General features: G+C 39.8%; 1 protein-coding gene across 3 annotated transcripts in view; it reads left to right on the top strand.

The window, feature by feature from the left end:
- The window catches only part of si:dkeyp-14d3.1 (transmembrane protein 132C), a 137,665-nt gene that overhangs the window by 84,819 nt on the left and 30,701 nt on the right, over positions 1 to 22,145 (top strand). For all 3 annotated transcript variants that reach the window (XM_044197139.1, XM_044197138.1, XM_044197137.1), the window contains one exon: positions 16,509 to 16,695. In XM_044197139.1, the coding sequence (XP_044053074.1) occupies positions 16,509 to 16,695 (187 nt within the window). The remainder of the gene's footprint in view (positions 1 to 16,508; positions 16,696 to 22,145) is intronic.

The following is a 22,145-nucleotide window of genomic DNA, read 5'->3' as shown; positions in this document are numbered from 1 at the left end:
AAATCTCATCAATGTGAATGGTTAGGATCCCAGAGGGAAAGAAATCATACAGCTAACGGGTGAGATTTGGCAGCGACCTCACAATTTATCTTAATTTCAAAGTCTAGAGAACCTTTAAGAACATAATATTTATAGTTTGTGACATTTACGGCAAAACTGCAATGAAACAAGGGAACCAAGATAGCTTTCGGCCCTCAAGGCCCCTGAACAGTTTTAACCATATTCATATGTGGCTATATCATTCTTTCTCGAATATCTTAGGGTGTCTGAGACATTTGTGCCTGTGCACTTTGGTCCAGAAAGATGAAAAAGTCTAGTTAGAGTAAAAATGACAAGGTGACCTAAGATGAACAAAGAACAAAGAAATTAACAAAACAGTCAGTTCTTTTCACAATCAGTACAGCACATGAACAGGTCAGTGCTAGTTCTCTGATTTCAAACTTGATTTGAAGTGTTATATTTTTTGAATCAAGCTTTTTTTTAAGGTGCAGCAGCCCTAAGAACGAGTCACACGCCGTAGGCTTTAATGCTGTATAACGCTGCATAAATCAAGGCTGAAATGAAATGGCCCAATTACATTAGGGGCAAACAGGAATGTTAACTTGACAGTCTTAATGCTAACACCCTTAATAATGAATCAGCCCCATTCTAACTGGCCTCCATTTACCGTAAACACTCTGGACCCTCATTGGCAGTATTTACCAATACAAAACTGTCTACACTGTTCTATTTTCTTGTTCATCGCTTAATAATAGAAATGACGTGTGATCAATGCTCGAGTGTGATAGCCCAGACATGTCACAGCTTTTTTACTGATCTCTTTTTTGATCGAGAATGAACACTGAGGGTGTTATTAGGTGCCATATTGTAAGGTTGATAAGAAAGGAACTTTCAGATTTAATTTAATAGAACAGATGTGGTTTGGTTCCCTTCATCAGGACCGGCACAGAGATGTGGCATATTCTGCGTCTCCCCAGGACATCCAGCTGATTACAACAGTCAGCCCAGATTACATCTGACTGTTTAGGCTGCTTCTCTTTTCCATTGCCAAGGAAACGATGCCCCAGTGTGCCTCATTGCGCTTTTTCCCAGTTCAGTCCAGACAGTAATAGCACTCAATGGGGAAGATCTGACCTGTACTGTATACATCTATGCCAAGTGACCATGAAGTTGTGAAAGTAACCATTGTCAAAGTGTGAAACTTATTCATACATCACATTGGCTTTACATGGTCACCTAAATAGCTTGTCAGTGATATAGGGAACAGTTTGATTGCATAGTAGCTCAGATTCACTCAATTCGTGCCATGGCGGATGCTGTCCATCAGATTTTGTTTGTGGCCGGCACCATGTGGTAGATAGTGTGTGTGCAGAGGAGAGACAGATTGAGGTTTGCATGTGTTCCAGAGAGTTCATGTGTTTCAGATTTATAAAGGTTTATGAGTGAATATCCGGCTCTTAGAGGTTAATCCCCTGGAGGATTAGACTGTGCCCACCAGTGTTTGGAGTGCTGCATTACCATGTTTGTTTTTGTCAGTTACTTACAGTAAAACAGCTTTTAAAAAATACTTAATATAACTAGTAAAAGTACTATTTTGAAGCTCAATACATTTATATAATTATTTTTTGTCAGTTTTCTTGTACAGCAGTTTTAGATTTAATTGCCAACAGTCAGACCTACAAAAAGTCAACTTCGGTTTTGTTGCTTTCTTTTTGGTGTGAGTTTATAAAAGATGACTGAAAAAAAAGCTAACAACCTGACTTATTCATATAATTAGTTGCAGTAACCTTTGGATCATTTTTACCTTTAAAATGTATGTAACATGGACATACATGAATGAATGGACTGATTTAAACCTCATTCATCCTTATATGCTGTCATGATGTGCCATTTTTAAATCCTTTTGTGGTTTTGTTTGCGCTCAACAAATGACACTGTAATTATTTTGTAAATACGAGGTATCAGCAAATAACTTATTGGATACCTATAACATCACAAAAGGAACAAGCCAAGAAGACAACAGGTTAGGGAATAATGGGGTAACAACTTGATGGAGCTTTCGGTTTTGTTTTGACATTCAGTGTGAAACAAAGGCCACAAATAAGCACAGCACAGATTTATTTCCTATGCTCTCCTCCCATAAATAAATGTATGACCGTACACTCTGCAGAAACTTCCTTATTCAAAATTGTTGCTGTGCTCGCTGCAGGTAGCACTCCACCATGGAGGCAAAGTGGTTTGAGATGTAAACATGCAATTGTCTACAGGCATTCTGACAAACATACTGGTTGTTTCTCTCTAATTACATCTTTGTAGTGTCTATTGAACAAGTACTCAGTTTGGATTGCATCACAGTGGGGTTTCCCTCATTCAGCACTCTCTTCTGATGAACAAGCAGTGAGAATAAGCTCCACTTGTCTTTAATATCGCCAGTCAAATTTCTCTCAAAAGCTCCTTCCCCACTGATTTGTCTAACTGAATAGGCAAAAGGAACATTGGCCTGCAGTTGGCTCCAATTAACCTGAGTTTAGCTTGGCCTTCAAGATGATGGCTTTTATATTGAAGCCTATTCCACTTAAAGAAATGCCTGGTCTGGCACCAACGCTGTCTAATTTCTCTAACCTGCACAGGAGAAATATTTAAATGAGCCTATTAAAACAGGCCCTGGGCTGTTGAGAAAGGTATAGAAGCAGTATTTGGAGAAAAAAATACAGGAAGGGGCTTGCGCATGCACAAAGAAGGGGATGTTGAAGAACTCAGCACATGTAACACAACTGGGCAGCGCTGCTTTCAGTCAGAAGCAGATTCAATCAACCAGAAGACAAACAGAAAAGGTACATCTTCACGTCTGCACTACAGCACTTGTGCGTGCTAACACTGACAAGCAATCTTTTGCTGTCTTCTGTTATCATTCCCAGCCTAACAGGTTGAAAACAGAACTCTGTCCAGCTGAAAACGTGCAGGGAAATGTATAGGATGCCAACCTAGGCCCCCCTCTACTGCAGCCTGGCGCCTGTTTATCAGGACTTACCAGCCCTGACATGTAATCAGGCAGTGTGTACACCTCAGTGGGCCATAGTGGTGTCAGAAGCTGGACCCTGAGCGCCTCAACACAGCAGGACCAGCAGACATGTTCACGCCTCCAGATGAGATGCCACACTTTGTACATGTCACCTTTTCCACCATGAACCTTCACACATAAACATTTGGCACAGATACATGGGTGTACATGCACATTTACACTCACAAACAGACCCATGCGTGTTGAAGTGATTCCAGGTGATAGTGAGGCAGCAGAAGCTGTCGTTGACCTGTGGAGGTCACGCTGAAAAGACATCCACAGAAGCTGCTCCTTAGTTAAGCGATGACTTCACTACCTTCACTGCCATTTGTGCCAAGACCATATTCCTGATTAACCGTCATTAAAAGACTCTGATGCATATCTGCATGTTTTTCACAGCTGATGTGTCTGTCAGTGACGGCAAAGCCACAATAACATCTTAGTCATGTTGTGCGAGCGGCTCACGCTGATGCAGCCAGACATGTCAGACACTTGTCGTTAGTCTATCATTGTGCAATCTAAGTCAACCCTTCAGCCTCCGGATCAACCCTCCATCTCTCTCAGGCTGTAAGTCGGCGAGCAGCATTGAATCACTGTGCTGAATATGTAAATGGATGCCATTAAAGCTCTCTTTCTTTAATTAGTTTTTAGATTTCATGACTGAGTGCTTCCAATTATGGATCAATGTCTCATTTCTGCACACGGACCTCTGGGTGTGTGGAGGCAGTTTTTCCGTTACAAAATGCTTTATAATTTCTTTGCCAAGATGGCCGTTCACATCACGCTCCCTAACTGCTGATCAATGAGAAATTCTGCTGCTGTAAGCCTACTGATATATGTATTATGTGCACTGGTAAGATTTTTTATATATATAAACATGATCAGATTTCAACAAATATGCAGTTTGATTTATAGAATGACCTGTCTGGATTTGTACTGTTGATGTGTGTATAGTGGATGTGGTATGTCAGGGAATATAGGGCTGATGTGTGTGTAATTGCTCTGGTAGCAATTTAGCACTGAGCTCATTATATGGTGCCTAAGAGGTGGCTAAATTCTGCTTAATACCTAAATGCACTCCTGACTGGGAGTTGAGTGTATACTGGGAGGAAGTGCTGACATAGCGCTTTGAGACTGTAAAATGCTACTCATGTGTTTCAAAAACGGCCTTTAGGGTCCATGGGTTTAGTTTCCAGAGCCTATGATAGTTGCTGAGGGGTTTTATGAATCCAAAATGTTAACTAATCCCACTGTTAATTGGCTTGTGACCATCAATGTGTCCACATGCAGTATTAATGCTCATGTACACTTAATTCAAGATTAATCCAATAAGTAATCAAAGAGTATGCGATATAATTGCTGTGTTTTCACAGTAAATGAGCAGTCAAATCCTCGTTACATCATTCAAAGTGGATGCAAATTGACCATTTGTGATTAGTGGGCAGCCTTTCGATAGGCTGCTAATGCACTGAACTTTTTATTGTTTGATAGCTAGAACATAGAATCAATCATTTGCATAATCAGTGATACATTTGCAGTGAAATGTAAGAATTCTTGGAAAGAGAATTGATTTGAAACTTTCAGCATATTTGGAAGCCAGTCTTAATACCAGGTGCGCATGGAAAACAATGTACGCTCAAGGAAAACAGATTTTTAATATGAAAGTGTAGCCAGTGTGTGGGTGTCACATACATTTATTGTAAATCTCTCAATTAAAATGGATCTTTTAAGGACTTCTATGTAGGTAGGATTGTGCAAGAGCTGACTCTCCATCACTGCCTCTCACCCCTCTGATCCGTGGGACACTGCATTAAGACTGAGGTACAAGGCAATCATGCCCACACAGCCTCTTCATCACTTCCTCACCAAACCATGTAATTATCACAAACAAAGCAGTTCAGTTTACATATGTTTATGTGAAAGAGCAGTGTGACTTGTTTATTTAAATGCGCAAACAAATGCTTGTGAAAGTGTACATTTAGTGTACATGCATTAGTTAACAAGCTAACAAGCTAGTGTTGTATGTTTTTTTTTATCATATTTAAAAAGGTCTCTGCTGTAGTTACATGAGGTTAAATATTCCCCATTTAGATCTGTGTACTACTTTTTCATAAGATGCTGGCACAGATCTCGCTCTGCTTTTACAGAAAATTCGACATCTGGCTCTGCTCTCCTTATTTACCACTGACCTGTTTGCAAAACACATGCTGTAATATTGAGCGGCTCCTTTCCCTGACTCTTTCACCATTTTTTTTTTTTGTGTGTCTCACAGAGTTGGAGCTTAACCTTGCACATCCTACAAGCAGGAGAGGGTGGCTAAAGCCTGGGTTGCAATAGAGTACCATTGATCTGATATTCTGGGCCCCTCTGGTCAATGACTCTTGTGTGTTCACCGGGTTCTGTTGCCATGCCAACAGTGCCAGAGCTGAAAGGACCCAGGTTTTGAGGGTCTTTAAGGACTTTTCTGAGGAGGACAGGCGCTGCCAGTGTCACAGCACCTGCAGGTGCAAGGGCAGGCATGATGTCACCCGCACCAGGGGGAGCCTATAGGCGGGGAAGGTTTATCAGTTTATCTGCACAAACATTTGCATCAGCGCCCCAGGGCTCAGTGTCTGCTGCCCCCTAGTGTGTGTGTGGATGAGTTATCAGCAGCTTTGCTGGCCGTTCCCAGTGGTTAATGTCTGTTATCCAGCCTTGAGATGAGTGCTTTGATGTGGGGAAAATTGAGTGTAACTGTCGAGACAAGTAGCAATTTATTATATTGTAATTTGCTATTTAGAAAGCTTTGCTATGAATGAGACAGATATAGAGTGCAACTGACTGGGAAGTGATGTCTGATGCACAAAGGTCTGAGGTCACCGGTGATGATAACTACCGTCATTAGGGATCCATTACACCATGGAGCCTACTTCAGCTGATGGACTCTAATGATGTTGCACTGCAGAAATGCATTTCGTTTTGATTAGACAATTGTTGGCATGGTGCATTTCATTAAGTCCAAGATGAGATTTTGTTGTCTGGGAATTGATATGCCACCGTTTGAGCCCGGGGTAACAGAATGTGCCCTGTTTCCCTCAAGGCAATCTGAAGCAAGTTAAGAAACAAATGTAATAATGGAATATTTCCCTCCTGACACTCTTCTACCTTTTACATCCAACGTCCTTCCCCTCCTTATCCCCCCCAGACAAATTGACTTTTAACTAGCCTGACTGTCTGGAGATATAGTGTCTCTACTTTCTTGCCACAGCATACTATTGCACTGATAAAATGTATGTGTAAAATATTGTCTTTTAGTCTCTGTACAGAGCTGACCAACCTGCCAACTAAACTTCAACTTTTATTGAAATGGCAGTAAATGATTTGAGTGATAAAAATAAAGCAATGACAAAAACTATTTTTTTTCCAATTCAAGACCACATGGCAGTTAGTTATTTAGAAAGACTGAATCCTCCCTTTTTCCATGTACATTTAATCATGTGTGTGACAGTTTGTATGTCTTAGGGAGGGAGCGAGACCAGCTGAGGAGAGAGAGAGAGAGCAGCGAATGAGTGCATGTGGGAGTTGAATATTTTAGCTGATGAATGCTGCAGAACACTGTTAAACTAATCGGAAATTTGATCCCCTTATTGGGTTTGATGCACACAAGCCAGAAGCCCTGGGTTGCGCCTATGGTTCATTATAATCGTATAATTAATAGTACTCAGCCCTTTTCTCTGTGTGCACGTTAGAAAGGGGTAAAGAATAAATGATTAAATTAAAAGAAATCTGATGCTTATTAAAAGTGGGTTTTAATTCAGGCACTGTAGGTTATTTGAAATGTAACCGCCAGATCTTTTTTTATGGTCTCCTGGAGAACAAGATAAATGGAAATTACATTTTCAGAATGTATTTCTTGCCTATTGGGAAGAACAAAGCAGTACGGTGTAGAACCAAGTATAGGTGTCTTGCTCTATTATAGCATTGTTTTTATAATTTTTTTGAAGAACTATATGTCTTTGTTGGCTCGCCGACAGTTGAGAGATGAAAGGAATGAGTGGAGAGAGAAGGGGGAACAAGATGCAACAAGGGTCCCCAACCAGGAACATTGGGGTTCATGGTCAGCGTCCTAATCCTCATGCCATCAGGATGCCCCATAGAACACTTTTTTACTTAATAATTTTGTGAAAGTAGTAGATAATAAACATCTCCAAAACCTCTTGTAAAACAAACACATTGGATTTGACTGGGTTCATGTGGTTTGTTATGATCAGTGGTGGCAGAAGTATTGAAATATAGTAACTAGGCCTCTCGGAGAGCACAGACCTCTGCCAAGGCCAATAGTCCAGTCTTCTATTATATGCAGATCTGCAAGCGCAACCACTATATATGTCTGGATATATTTCCAAAACTATTAGAATTACAGTATGTCAAATAAGTGCGCTATGGTTGTAATAACAACAACTGCGGTGGAAATATAGCTTTTCTACATTTCTACTTTTTACTCGAGCTGTCGTCAATTTGAGTAAAATGTTACATTCACTTCATCTGGTTCACTGTCTCCAATATGGCCTCTCTGCTCTGCTGTCCGCTGTGTGTGTGTATGTGTGTGTGTGTAGGAGCTGAGCCCCGCCCTCGGTCAAACGTGCAGAGGAGAGGACAGAGAAGCTAACGCGACCATAAAATGTTTTTTTATGGCTCTGCAAGATTCAGATGATCTGCAGACCCATTTTAAGGTCGGAAAATCCGAAATTTCGGATTAATCCAGGAAAATCACATCCCTGATTGCTCATTTCTCACATACCTGCTGCATGTGTTTCTACAGTGGTGTTTGAGGAGGCTGTTATGTTTTGTTGTAGCCTATGTTCAGTTGCAGCACACCATTCACTTTAATGACGACGGGTTAGCGCATGTGCAATGAATTCAATTCATTGTGCCATAGACACCGGTGTTATAATTGACCTATCTATGAAATGGAAAATAATTTGAAAATGGAAAATAATTTGTGTATCCTTAAGAACTATGCATTAAGTAAAGGACCATTATAAGGATTCACAGATACCCATGAACATTTAATTACATATTAGTTCATTAACATAATGTTGTTTGTCTATTAAGTAATCATTAGCTACTCTATAAAATTTAATTAGGAATTACTCAAGAACCGCCCGTTAACTAATGGTTTACTAGCAGTTAGTTCCTCATTTGTTCCCTAACTACTCAAAATGTTGTGTACCTTACTGTAAAGTGTTACTGAGTTTTCGTTCAACAGTTTCATTACTGAGGAAAGAAGTTGGATGTAATGGTATATTTACCTCAGGGATAACTTCCAGGATAAGATTTCCAAAAATGTATGTCAAAGTATTTACAGATAGGTCGATCACTTTACCTTACAACAACACTTTCTTCATTTTATGGCATGTGTGGAATGTACTCAAGAACTCAAGAATTTTTTTGTGCCTAAACAGCGATGTGAAAAAGATTTATGCTTCCTCTGGTAACTTTTAAAAGACTGTTACCAGAATCTATGTTTTTTCATCACGCTCCCACATCCCCAACACAACCTTTAAAACAGAGAGCTTCTTTAACAGCACAGTATTTCCTCTATTTTTGTTCTGCCAGTTTAGAGTTGTGTAAATGAATGTCAGTTGATCCACCATAAATCAAAGGTATTGGTTTAGTATCTTGAGGAAATGATGGCAACATGAGGGATGCTCCAGCTGGCTTGATTGTATCACCGGTCTTTCACTGCAGCCTTCATGCAGGAACCACTTCGACATGTTTGAAATACAGGAATCCTGCACACACAGGGATCCATATGCGCATACACACACACACACACACACACTTGCATGCATATACACACACATGCCCAACCCATACATTCAGAGGCAGCTGGGTATTAAAGTTTAATCAAATGTAAAATTGGCGTCGTTTTGAATGTCATATTGACAAGTTAATGTTGGGCGCTGGTTGTTGTGGGCTCCCGTCAGCAGGCACTTTGTACAGAAGGATCTTTATAGCTTACATCCTGGAGAGGATGGAAAGAGCACTCACAGACTGCAGGGACATATTGTTGCTGTCAGGTTAAAAGGTATAAAAGGTGCTTCAAATTGTCTTTCTTTTTTCTTTTCTTACTTTGTGTCTAACCTTTAGTGAAATTTTATATTGACACTTTTTTAACCAAGGCGCACTGGAAATCGGTTAGAAACCTTCTAATGCTGTGAATGCGATTCTTGATTTTTGAAAAAATTGACTTAGTGTAAGGGTGACAGTTTGTGTACTTTTTCCACTTTTTACCCTATGATGATCAGCACATGAAGCACCAACAGAGCACAATACACATGTACTTTTCATGCCACCATGGTTCATATGTAGACTTCAAAATGAATTCACTGTAAGAAGTGATATCTCTATTGTTTTCACTGCCTGCCGCCATTGCACATATTTTTAAATCATCACATGAATCCAGTCTCTTCTACTCTTGGATTATCTTAAATTGTCTGTATTCTCGTACGATTTGTCTCTCTTCCATCCGGCTGTAACTCCCTTGTGGCCACTACATACAGTATATCTCTGCATAACCATGAACCTCAGCCTCTAAAGCCACATAAGCAGCTACACGACGCTGACATTTATCACTGTTATTGTCATTCCCGACTTTCCTTTATCTGACAGTGTTTCTTTTTCTCTTCCTGATGCCATCTGTCTTTCTATTCTGGACAAGGCTGATTTGAAAAGACCCACTGGGTATGGGCATCTGAGGGTGCTTTTCCTCCCTCCCAACTCCACAACCCCCACTTCCCACCCTTTGGCTTTTCTCCTTCTCGTTCCCCCATCTCCCTTCATGTACTTTCACAGAAACATACTGGGAACATTTTCTTTGGAGTATAAAGATACTAATGGACTTACCATACCTGGCTTTGTACTCAAGTTTCCTCTGCCTAACTTGCAAAAGTTAAACATTTGTTCTGTACAGCTCTCTACCTCGACACTCAAATTAGCCCTAATAATAACATAACACAATCATAATAGGTATCCATGGAAACTCCAGTCCATACGCAGTCTTTCTTCTCTTTGCTTTTCAAATCAATGCCGTATAGTTTTCCCTGTTGTCTGCATTGATATTTGGGCTTTTGAATGACTATAGTATATTCAGGCTCTGAGTGATTTGCTTTGATTGCAGAGCGGCTAATCAGAGGGTCGTAAAAATGTGACAGAAGGACTCTGGTTTCTGGTCAGGGCTCGCTCAGCAGTGAGATTGTGCTTCATGCTGTGACCATTGGGGTTCTTTCTCAGAAATCAGACATAAAAAGAGGCTCTGACTTCCGAGGTGGATGCTCGTTGGAAGTGGCCCAGGATAATTCACTTCCCTCAGGCTGAGAACTAAGATTCTCACACAGCTTAGACAAATTTGAAATGGACTTCACAAGATATTTATTCTGATGACCTAGACTGATCTGTATCAAATATATTTTGAATAAACATCTTATTAACATTAAGTTTTCCTATTCACATACTATTATTGTTGTCATATCATATGACATATCATGTCTAGCTATTTATGTGTCTGTTCATCATTCCCTCCATCTGTCCTTCCCATTTACCTTAATTCTATATTTAATGTGACCAATTTAATAGACAAAACATCAGTGGGTTGGGTCAGTAATAGTCTTTAAACAAACCTGAGGAGGATTCCTCAAATACAGTCCAGATTCTTAAATTTGACAGTTTTAGGCCAAAAACATAAATTAAAATAAAGGATTTCATATTTCTCCATCAGCATTATATTCCTGGCATTGTGAGGAAGGCCTTCAAATATAAGAAGAACATTTTTTTAACAGTTGGAATAATATAGCTTTTTTCTGTATTTCTAAATTCCTGGCTTCGGCCCTGGTAATAGTGTAGTGGCTGAAATAGTTTTGTCAGCGTTTGTTGTAAAAATAACTGCAGCAGAAGCAAGACAGTTTTGAAAATACATTCACATAAGGCACCGCACTTTGGTAAGATATTATTAATCAGATCTAAACGGGTAGAGATGAAATGATAAGTCAATTAATGGATTGACAGAACATTAATCTGCAACTATTTGGATAATCAATCAATCATTTAGGTCATTATAAAGCACAACATACCAAAACAAGATCTTTTAGGACATCTCCTTGGAATGGAGGAAACTGTGATGGACATTTTCTTTTTTTTTCTGTTGAAGAAAATAATCAGCAGTTTAAATAGTAATGAAAATACATGTTAGTTGTAGCCCTAAAATCAAGCATTTTAAAATTGTGTTACGATGAAATATTTGTTTTCAGTCTCTTAAAGAGAGGGACTTACTCATTGTTGCACCACTACTGTTTGCAGCAGAGGATTATGGTGTATTTGTAATTTCTCATAGCTTGTTGACACAGTTGCATACAAGAATTGAATTTACAAACTGATGTGCTGCATTGTGCATTTGACTATAGCTTTTGCATGTGGTAGAAGGCTTTGTGGAAATGCAAACACATGTAGCGGCCATTATATGTTATAGTCAAGACAGTTTGTTGCATATTGATGTTTGTATTAGATTCAGAAAACTTCATCTTGCATGAGTGATTAGGTCCACAATGTTTGTCAGAGTGTGTATGCAGGCACAGATTCATGAATGGATGCGCTAGTGTACAGTATAGACTGTGTATGCACACACATATATGCATAGCTATTTGTGTGTATGTATGTGTGTGTCCTGGCTTCATTGTGCTGACTGGTTTATTGCTGTTCCAGGTGACGGAGCATGAGAACAGCAGAGTTTCAGGGTGCTGTTTTCAAGCACCACTGAAGCCACAAATTTGATTATTTTTTTTCCTCCACAAGTAGTTTAGAGTTTGCATGAGACCCCCCTTCTCTCTCTCTCTCACACACACACACACACATACATACATACACAGCTGCCTCACACTGTCTTGGACCGACTCTCTGGTTCCCCCAGCCTGCATTATGCATCTTCATCTGCCATTCTGTTTCCATTCAGCATCTCTTGTTACAGTGAATCAGCAGCGTTACGTGCTGCTCTGCTGAGGTTTGTTATGGCCCTTCGTGGTATGTACTCTACATCTTACTCTATGTATCTTATACATAAAACATACTCTGAAAAAAGTTTGGCCTGCGCTTCAAATGTTTTGCCAGACACAGGACCCCCTCATTCTGTCTACAATAATACCAAGGGATGTCTAGGAATACTTGATCTACATGTTGAAAAATGAAGAAATTGGACCTGAAAATGTCACATTATTTATCCCACAAAGGCTCTCTGTCTATCTCTCTTATTCTCTAATCCCCATTGGGTGAGGCAGTGGACACACGGATCCTATCACATCAGGGGGAGATTAAACAAGGAGTGTCACAAAAACAGTGAGTTTGATAATGGGACAATAGAAGCTCTTTCAATTATAGCTCTTTCTCTAGAGAAATCTGCTAAAAAGGAAATTCCTCCAGTAACTTTGTCCGTTTGTCTGTTTATTCATTTTGACATTTAAATCTATCTTTCTTTAACCTTCTTGCAGCCTAAATTCAATAGATCTCTAACACGCTCCATCAAGATAAGATGGAGCTGAATCACTTCTGCAAAGAGCTTTTTAGACTCTGTAATTAGTGAAGGCAGAAGTTGAACAATAGAAGTTTGGATTTGTTGAGAATACATTTTGAAAGGACGTGGAAGATGTTGAGAATATTATGTTAAGTTAAACTATTTGTGTAAACCTGAAAGCTACCTGCTAACGCCTGGTTATTTAGCCTTTTTATATTTTTAGTTGATTAATCGATTCGTTCGACATAAAATTAATTTGCAACTATTTGGATAATTGATAAATTGTTTAAAGCATTTTTCAAGCAAAAATGCCAAACAGTCTCTATTACAGCCTCTCAATTGTCAGGGTTTCCTGTTTTTCTTTGTCATATATCAGTAAACTGAATATCTTTAGCTTTATCTTCAGCTTAAGTTTGTCAGCCAAAAAGAAATCACCCTGGGCTTTAGGAATTTGTGACAGGCATTCTTCAGTATTTTCTGACATATTATTTTTCAAACGATTAAAGCAATAGTTGGACATTTTGGGAAATTATTTATTTGAAAAAATACTTAGTTGCAGAGTACAGTCTGATATTGCATAGATACTTAGCATTGACCAATTTCAAAGATTTTCAGCGTAGCCAACAAACTACCGAAGAAAGTCATCAGTGAGAATATTGACAGCCTGTATCTATTCCCACACAGTGTACTGTGTTGTTGAATTTGTTGGGAAATCCTCTGTTTTTATCCATAGATGCAACATTCAAACAGACTTTATGGTAATGTCTTGGACAATTCTAAAAACTATAGCGCTAACAATACCAATGGTGTGAGAGGCTACTGTCACCGGTCGCCTCTGTTATTTATGTCAACAATTGGCTTTACATTGTCATTCTGAAAATGCTATATATAGCATCTACATTATGGTGCTAAGCTTCATTTATGTTTCATTGTGTGTCACCACTTGTCCAACAGATATGCTGGTGTCATTGTGATTAATGGGCATCCCGAATGTGCCTAAACAGCATCCTCTCAGCCATCTCCCTGTTATTCTCAGTGAGTCAGTTGTCAGCCGTCTCGGGCAGCACCTTGTCAAGTCTGATTTCCTCTCCAGTCTGGTCTCTAAAGCCAGAGGGCCAGCTGCTTCCAACTTTAGGGCCTATTATCTACTGAGCCCCTCTCTATTGCCTTTGGCTGCCCTCCGGTCATCTGTCTGGCCTCAGATTTAGTCAAACCACAGCTAGTTTACAGATAATTATCAGGCTGAGGCCAGCTGTGTGGCATGGATCCACAGGCTCTTTGTTGCTAATTGAATTAGACCCCATGCTGGAAGTGACAGAGAAATGAACAGTTTCCCCCAGCAAGTCATGTGATTAGCAGACTGGGAGAGGTGAGGTCGGCTCAGGATGGCATGCTGGTGTATATGGTTGATGTCTGTGAATCAACGTCTAAGTCACATTCACCCTGACACCGATGTTTCTGTCAGGTTTCATTTTAAGATGTGTGCCAATGGGGGTCAAGTACAGTGGACAATCAAAAACAGACTGCTGCCAGGCTTTCTATGTGAGGTAAAGAGCCCAAAATGTCTGTTTATTGTTCCCTCTTTTTGCCATCTCCTTTGCAACTTATTGACTAGCTAGATATACAACCAGCAGCAGCTTTGGTTTTTTAGAGTCATCATAAAAAATGCTATAACTATACTATTTTCACCATGAACATTTATTACATATTACGTATTTTTTACAGTCACAGCTTCATGCATTGGGCACTCTCAGAATTGTTTTTACTTAAATCACAAACACACACCTGCACATATTCTCCATACACTGCCATAGTTTCCATTCATTTATTTGCAAGAATGTCATCAATTCAAGTCAAAGAATGGCCAAAGTGAAATGATAGTTTACATTTCTTTGCATGTCTTCGCTCTTGTCCTTGATCTCAACTTTGCACTAAATACCCTATTTCTTCTCTTCCCTTTCACTTTATTTGTTTTTGTATTGCTGTCATCTTTCCGGGTCTTCTTCTTTTGAAGTTGGATATTTCTGTCAGAAGAAAATGCAAAATTAGCAGCATCTGCATTTTAAAATGAAGCAGAAGGCCTATTTTTACTCTACACTGTACATTCTTATATCCTCAATATTTTGTTGGCATTTTTATTGTAGGAAGAAATATAAAAACCTCATAAAATTCATAGCATTCGCAGCTGCTATTAAACTCTGCCAACTGGATCATGCGAGGAGGGAAGTAATTGACATCTCTGAAGGAGGAAAAAGCTAATAACAGTCAACTTTTCTGTCTTTTCTGGAGGCCCTTTAACTTTGTGAAGGTGGGAGTTTAGTTCCTGTACTTGGTAGTGTATGTAGAGTATAAAAATCCTCACTTTCATTCTTTTGCCTGACTGTGTTGTTGCCTGCCTAAAGTGTGTGATGTTTGCCAGAGCAACCTTTCTGCAGCAAAAGTCTGCCTCTGCTGTAGAAAGTAGGTCATTTGGGCTAATGTTTGACACAGGTCCTGTGTGGCGCTCGGTGACTGTGGAGCACTCAAAGGATTATTTTGGACGTTCAGTGCATCATGTGTTAACTTTTTTTGCCTGATAAACCTTATGGCTTTACTGGTCTGCGAGCAGAGATTAGCGTCTGTCTTTTCCCACAGCATTGTGGGACAGTTATGTAAGTCCATGATGTCGTACTACGCCTTCAATGGCTGGGTGCTCTGATTGGTATGCTGTTATGAAATGTGACACAAGTTATTTGGTTGTCATCTTAATTATTTATATGCACCTCTGTTGGATGAGAAAATTGGGTTGTTGTGCTCTGTTGTGCAACAAATCTTTCATTCTCTCAGAATAAAACTGAATAATATGAGAATGATGTGGAAATAGCGTCAGACCTATGTGAATATGACAACTGTGGATAAAACATTTTCTATTATTTATTGTTTTACTATTTTTAGTCCCCTATTCATAATTTAGGATGGTATACATTTGCTCTTTTGTCTTTCGAAGATGCACCACATACAATATGTATTATCTCCCTTTATTTGCTTGAAATTGAATTTGGCTTTAAAAGTTTTTCTGCCTCATGCTTTACTGTATTTTCTACATGTTACATGCACATGCACCCTCCTAAATAGCATGTGGATTTATTCATTTCTCCTTTTCTGTCTCTCTCCCCCTCACCATGCTCAAATTACAAGATGCTGTTTTGTGCTGGTGTGCCGCAGAGACCACGCATGAAATTTATTGGCCCCAAGTCTTGCCATTTGACACGCAAGACGTGGCTAACAGATCTTGTGCCATTTCCCATCTCCTCTGTCTCCCGCGTAAAGCTGACCTTTCCTGCCTCCAGGCTATATTTAAACTCTGAGCAGCAGAGACTTATGGCACCATGGGAAATTTTATTATCAACGCTCTCCATTTGTCTGACTTAATTCAAGCCTATCGTAGATCGTACCAAAGCATGCCGTATATTTACACTCTGCTACAGCAAACAAGGGCACAGGTGACAAACCCGACCATTAACACCTTAGCAGGGGGGCTGACTGGTGGAGCATTCCTTTAAACTGCTCCAAGGAGCAGCCACAGGATTATAGGTATTACAATGCACATCACCTGTGGAAAAGTGTGAGAGAATAAAGAAAAAGGGGGCAATATTATTCCATGAAGCAGAGGGTTGGCCAGAGAGTCAAACACAAAGGGACTTGGCATTTTGAAGAATCTCAGTTGGTAAAATGTCATAGATTTCAGCCACAGACACATTCATCAGCCTTTAGCGTTTGTCGTCATTAGAGCAGGCAGTAGTTTGAATGAGCTCACCAACACGCATGAGCACACACATCCACACACACACGTATTCTTTTTCAAACTCTCGCCCAGCAATCTGCTTAACCATTCACTGAAACTCTCTTTTCTCTGTAATCTGGCAGGTCTGAGATGGGAGTTCAGAGGGTGCTCCAGGTGGATATGAAAATGGAAAGCTTTCCAGAGCCGCTCGGCAGCCGCTGGATGGCCTGGCAGGTGGAGTACCCGGCCAGTCATGCCGCCACACAAGAGGCTGAGACAGAGATCCGACTGGCGCAGGAGGACCTGGCGGGCATCGTGCCATTGGCCATGGTAAGTGATGCCACGCCCAAATAGATGGCTGCACACTCATCATTCTGAATGTGAAATAGTGCACCCTGATAATGTATAACACCATATTCTTTAAATTGTACACTCTGAATGTTTGAATCAACAATTGCATGTATTTTCTTTCAGCACATGAATGAAATACTTTGCAGTGGAAATGTCTGAGAATTGCTGCACTTTTCATTATGAGTGGTGGCAGCCTGAATGGGAAAGATGAATGTATTCATGATCTGTTCACATGTTTTGTACAGATTTTCAATGAAGTATTTTGTAACAAAAAATATATATTTTGCTAAACATTTGAATAGCAAGCAGGATATTTGCTTTCACATCTTGTGGAGTAAATGTTGCGAAGTTCCCTGACATTGAAATACTACTGATAACAGTGCATTTATATTAGTGATATACTGACATGGTCGCAAACAATGCCACCCAATCAGTGTATCAGTTTCTGCTCAGCAATGGTGGAAAGTAACTAAGTACATTTACTTAAGTATTGTACATAAATACAATTTTGAGTTACTTTTACTTTATTTGAGTATTTTTATTTTCTTCTACTTTATACTTCTACTCCGATACATTTCAGAGGGAAGTATTGTACTTTTCACTTTATTACATTAATCTCACAGCTATAGTTACTAGTTACTTTTTCAGATTACATACAAAATATGTGATGAGTTTATAAAATACAATGTATTATAATCTTGTACAAAAAAAAATAAGTGCATGGGTACGTGTGGTGCTGCACAATTCTTATAAAACAAAACAAAAAATACAGGCAAAAGAAAATGCTATCCAGATAAAGAAAATATCCAGAATAAATTAAACACTCAAACAAGTTATAAATCCCTCCTACACTACTCAGCAGTATATTAAATAATAAAAATTCTTTCTACCTTGACCAGCTACACCATCAATATATTGCATACATGCTAATGTATCAGTAATAATAATGCAATTGTGTAATATACACAAACATTACGCTAACATTCTCAAAAGTGGCCATTCTGCATAATGAGTACTTTTACTTTTACTTTGATTAAAGTATATTTTTCTGATATTACTTATGTACTTTTACATAGTAGTTTTACTACTTTTACTTAAGTCAACAATATGAAAACTTCTTCCACCACTGCTGCTTAGATAGAGGAGGTAATGTAATGTAGGTCTGTGCCCGCAGAGTGTGTTTAGCGAGTGTGGCAGGAGGAGAGCATCTGTAGCTCCCAGCAGGCCACAGATGGGGTCTAGGCAACCCTCTGGCCTGAGGGTAAGCCTGGAGCTGTGTGTCTCCCTCAGCGAGGCACAGGTACTCTGTTGTTTAGATTAACCAAAGCTCCTCCTATAGAACTTCACACATAGAGCCTTTCATGCATCTCTGCAGCTTTGTTCAGCAACCCAGATAGCACTGCCTCTGTTTTAGATCAAGAACATACAGATGAAAAAATGAGGGACATCAATTGTGTCGACTAAAGAGAAAGACGTAGTGTCACGTCAGCGCTGATTACTAAAACAAAAATTGCATTCATTTCTATTTCAGTGGTTTTGATCTGCATGACACATACCTGACTGTTGTGTCAATGTTATTCTCTGAGTATGGCCCGTAGCTGTATAGATGATAGCTGCGTGTGGGTGGCTGTTCCTGGAGTCAGAGGAAGGTGGCGCATCCTCATTCCATTCTCAGGATAATTGAAGCTATGTGTTTAATGCTGCAGTATTGTTCGAGTTCCTTCTCTCACATCCTTTTCATGTCACTGATGTATCAACAGTCTACTTGCCTTGCTCTAGGAATATATAGTTTGCTCCCACACCTTCCACTGACAAAAATTGCCAAGATGATTTGCATGATTGTCTTGCAAAGGCTCTACTCATAAAAAAAGGAATTGACAAAAGAAGAGTGCTAGTGCCTGCTCAATGAAAAACACATTTTAAATAAAATCTTTATTTGACGCACTCATCAAGCAATTCTAAAACTGTCGGCTTTTTCACTCTGATCATTCTGCTAATTTTATATAGAAGAAGGGATTTTATGGCTCACTATAAATCATGTAACTTTTTTTCACTGTGGCAAAAATCCATCTCAATTAACCTGATATTACAATTATTTGCTAAACTTGGCTAAATCAATTAGGGACAGGATAATTTAGGCAGGAGCCTCTCAGGAGATAAAGCTGAATAGTGTTTCATGTGTACTAAAACAGATGATATACTGTGTGTGTGTGTGTGTGTGTGTGTGTGTGTGTGTGTGTGTGTGTGTGTGTGCGTGTGTGTGTGTGTGTATGTACCCTGTGATTTTCCCTTTTCTCACCTTGATTCGCTATTCTGTTCAGAGGGCTTATCAGTGAGTATGTGAAGCAGCTATCATGTCAGAGAGTGTGTCTGGATACAGTGTATTGAAAAGGATCAGGTCCACTTATCACTGTATACCTTTGATACTAACATTTCAAACATTTTCATCATCTGACTTTCATTGAAAAGAGGTTGATTGGGACAATTTTATTACATTTTATTTTTCTTTACCATAAGGCTGTGCACTTTCTCTGTGCTTTACTACTTCATTACCTTCCAAGTGATTCTCCCACACAAAGAACTTCCCAAGGTGCACAGCTTCTCCAGCCACCCCATGGTACTTAACACACAACACAAATACTTATACATGTAGACACATTCAGAACTTATTATCTCTGTCTGTCTCCCTCTGTCCCCCTTTCTCTCCCCTCTCTCCCGCACTCTTATACACACACACACACACACACACACACACGCACACACACACACGCACAGGGCTATTGCAATCTGCATGTAACAAATTGAGAGAAGCACACAAGCGAGAAAGAGGAAGGCTGAATTAGATTACTTGGGATCACTGTGGCATGAAAGGCCCACAGATAAGTTCCTCTCTCTTCCCCCTGCTACACTCCTCGCTGGTATAAAAGAGGAAGTAAAGTAATGTAAGAGCAGTGCCGTCATCCCCCTTACACACACACACAAACACATCACCACATTGCCTCCACCAAAGGGAAAACAAACTCAGTGATTCTAATAGAAAACAGGTTTCTGCACACAAAACTGAAGTCACTGTAATAAAGTAGTGAAGATGGAGATGTAGCAAAGACTTGATATATGAAATGTGGGTGGACAGAATATTTGATAATCACATGCCCAGTAACGATGAGCTTCATTGATGGTAAGATGTAGGGACCCTGGGAGACCAGGGAAGGGTGGCAACTTTATCCAAGTGTTTGTGAAACAAATGTTGAAATACTTTAAGGGCCACTCTAATCATGCAATATGGAAAATCATAAGGGAACTATGCAGAGTAGTGGTCAGATCTAATAACTCAAAGATGTCTGCCCACAACAGCGCGATCCAACATCACGTATTTACTATTTCAGCTACAGACTGTTGGCTATAATCATCCTCTAGTTTTCTCTAGCAGGGAAAAAAAGAGTACGAGTTGACTGACCATAATACACTTTTCCACTACCCCGAGATTCACATTTGGAAGCCTTACACATGGAAATCCATCTTTATATGATGGCCTTGAATACAAGTGTTGCAAGTTTTTGGTTTGGTGCTTCAAAACTTAAAAACCTGCTTTGTGACATGTCCCTCCTCCTGATTCCCAGTGGAGATTATGACCTTGGTACAGATTTTCATAGAGGTGATGTTTAAATTCTATGGAAATTACTAAGACTGTGGTTAGGCAGTATTTAGCAAGTGATCTGTAATATGTCGATGTATCTTTTTTTGCAATGATTATTGTGATCATTGATGTAGACAGTAAATCAAGGTTACATATGAAAGAAAGAAGAAAAGAAGAACAGATGAGAAGGGGATAAACAGACTCGGAGGAAAAAGTGGGTGTTTTTAGAGATAGCGGGGGGTGACATAGGGAAATTTTCCAATCTTTTTTAATCAAGTTGAGAGGGGAGACTTCACAGAGCATGCTGAAGGCATCTGTTGACACAACAGCTCTGTGGTTTTGCTCTAGAAGGTCCTTTCATCTGTAATTAGCACTAATTAGTCTAATAAGCTTGACTGTATTTTGTCGTAATGGAAGAGCTGCTGTAATTGTGTTTTAACCAGAAATAATCTTATAAACTGAATGAGGATCCTGACCATGTCTCTAAAGGTTGTAATGTAATAAAGCTAATGAATATTAGTAATGGGAAGCTTATTTTGGGTTTGATCACATTTATGGCCTATTACTTCAATGGCTCCTCAGACCCATTCTCAGCCCATTTATGGCGTGTTCTAAATTACTGCGCCCTTGCTGGAATTGATTATTATAAAAAGGTCTTTTTATTGCATTTTCCCAGCCAAGTGATGGGCTCTGCCACGGGTGACACCTCTGGGAAAGCAGCAACATCGTTTTGAAAGACGAGTTCTCTTTTTTCCGTTCACTTTGAAGAGGGCTCCTCCTGTGTGTTGTCACAGACCCACCTGCATTGGGAGGGCTCAGAGCACCGCTCACCACTTTGTCACCAATTTCATACCTTGAAGCGGGAGTTCTGCAAATGCAGCAATTACTTCAAAAGCAGAAAATGAAAAGAGTACTCAAAAGTTTTAGTCAGTTTAGAGCGAGGAAATGCCTCAGAACTCTTGTCGACTGTAATACTGCTTGCCTGTCTTGGCCTGTATTCTCTTCACCTGCTTTTTAAGATCTTTTCCTATTTTTTCCTTTTCTCTCCCTATATTTTTTTCTGCTTGCTCCAGACAAACATACATTAATATATTATCAATGTAAATTAATTGCCTGCCTCGTCACCCTCCGCCTCCTTGTGTTGGCATCCTCTATTTCACTTAAAGTGTGAAAGAGCTGTGTGTTTTTTGGGGTCATGTTCAGATGGATCTTAAAGGCAGTAATTGGATGCCTGAGCAGATTCCCCTGCACAGTAGGAGGCTGGTCCATTATCTTTTACCATCGTGAAGTAATACGCTCCTGTCTGGGCTGCCCTCATCATCATTACCCATGCTGTGGATGCCTGGTGATGGAGAGGGAGCAGGAGGACAGGGCATACATCATATCTGGACTCATCAGTCTTCCTGTTCCAGCCGAGACACCAAACTGTGCTCACTCACACAAGCATTCGCGGGCATAGAGATGAGGAGAAATGAAAGCAGCCGTTTGTATTCACGTACCGCTCCAATGTATCGTTAAACAATAAATCATCACCCTGGCCTTCTTTGGCCACTTCTGCTCTCACATGATAAAGTCATCTATCAACATCCTCCAATGAATGTTTCATTTTACTCCTTTCGATTCCATTCCCTCTGTTGCAATGCACATCTTCTCTGCCAGGCAAGTGAAATCTGGAGAACCATTCATCAAACACATAGTTAGACATACAGACATAAGCACTTGTATGCCAGCTAATCCTGCAGAAATGTCACATGGGCGCAGGTAATATCATGCAAGCTGTTTATCAAAAGAG

This window comes from Siniperca chuatsi, linkage group LG5, assembly GCF_020085105.1.
Source record: "Siniperca chuatsi isolate FFG_IHB_CAS linkage group LG5, ASM2008510v1, whole genome shotgun sequence".
NCBI classification, from domain to species: Eukaryota; Metazoa; Chordata; class Actinopteri; order Centrarchiformes; family Sinipercidae; genus Siniperca; species Siniperca chuatsi.
This window is presented reverse-complemented; position numbering and strand designations above follow the sequence as displayed.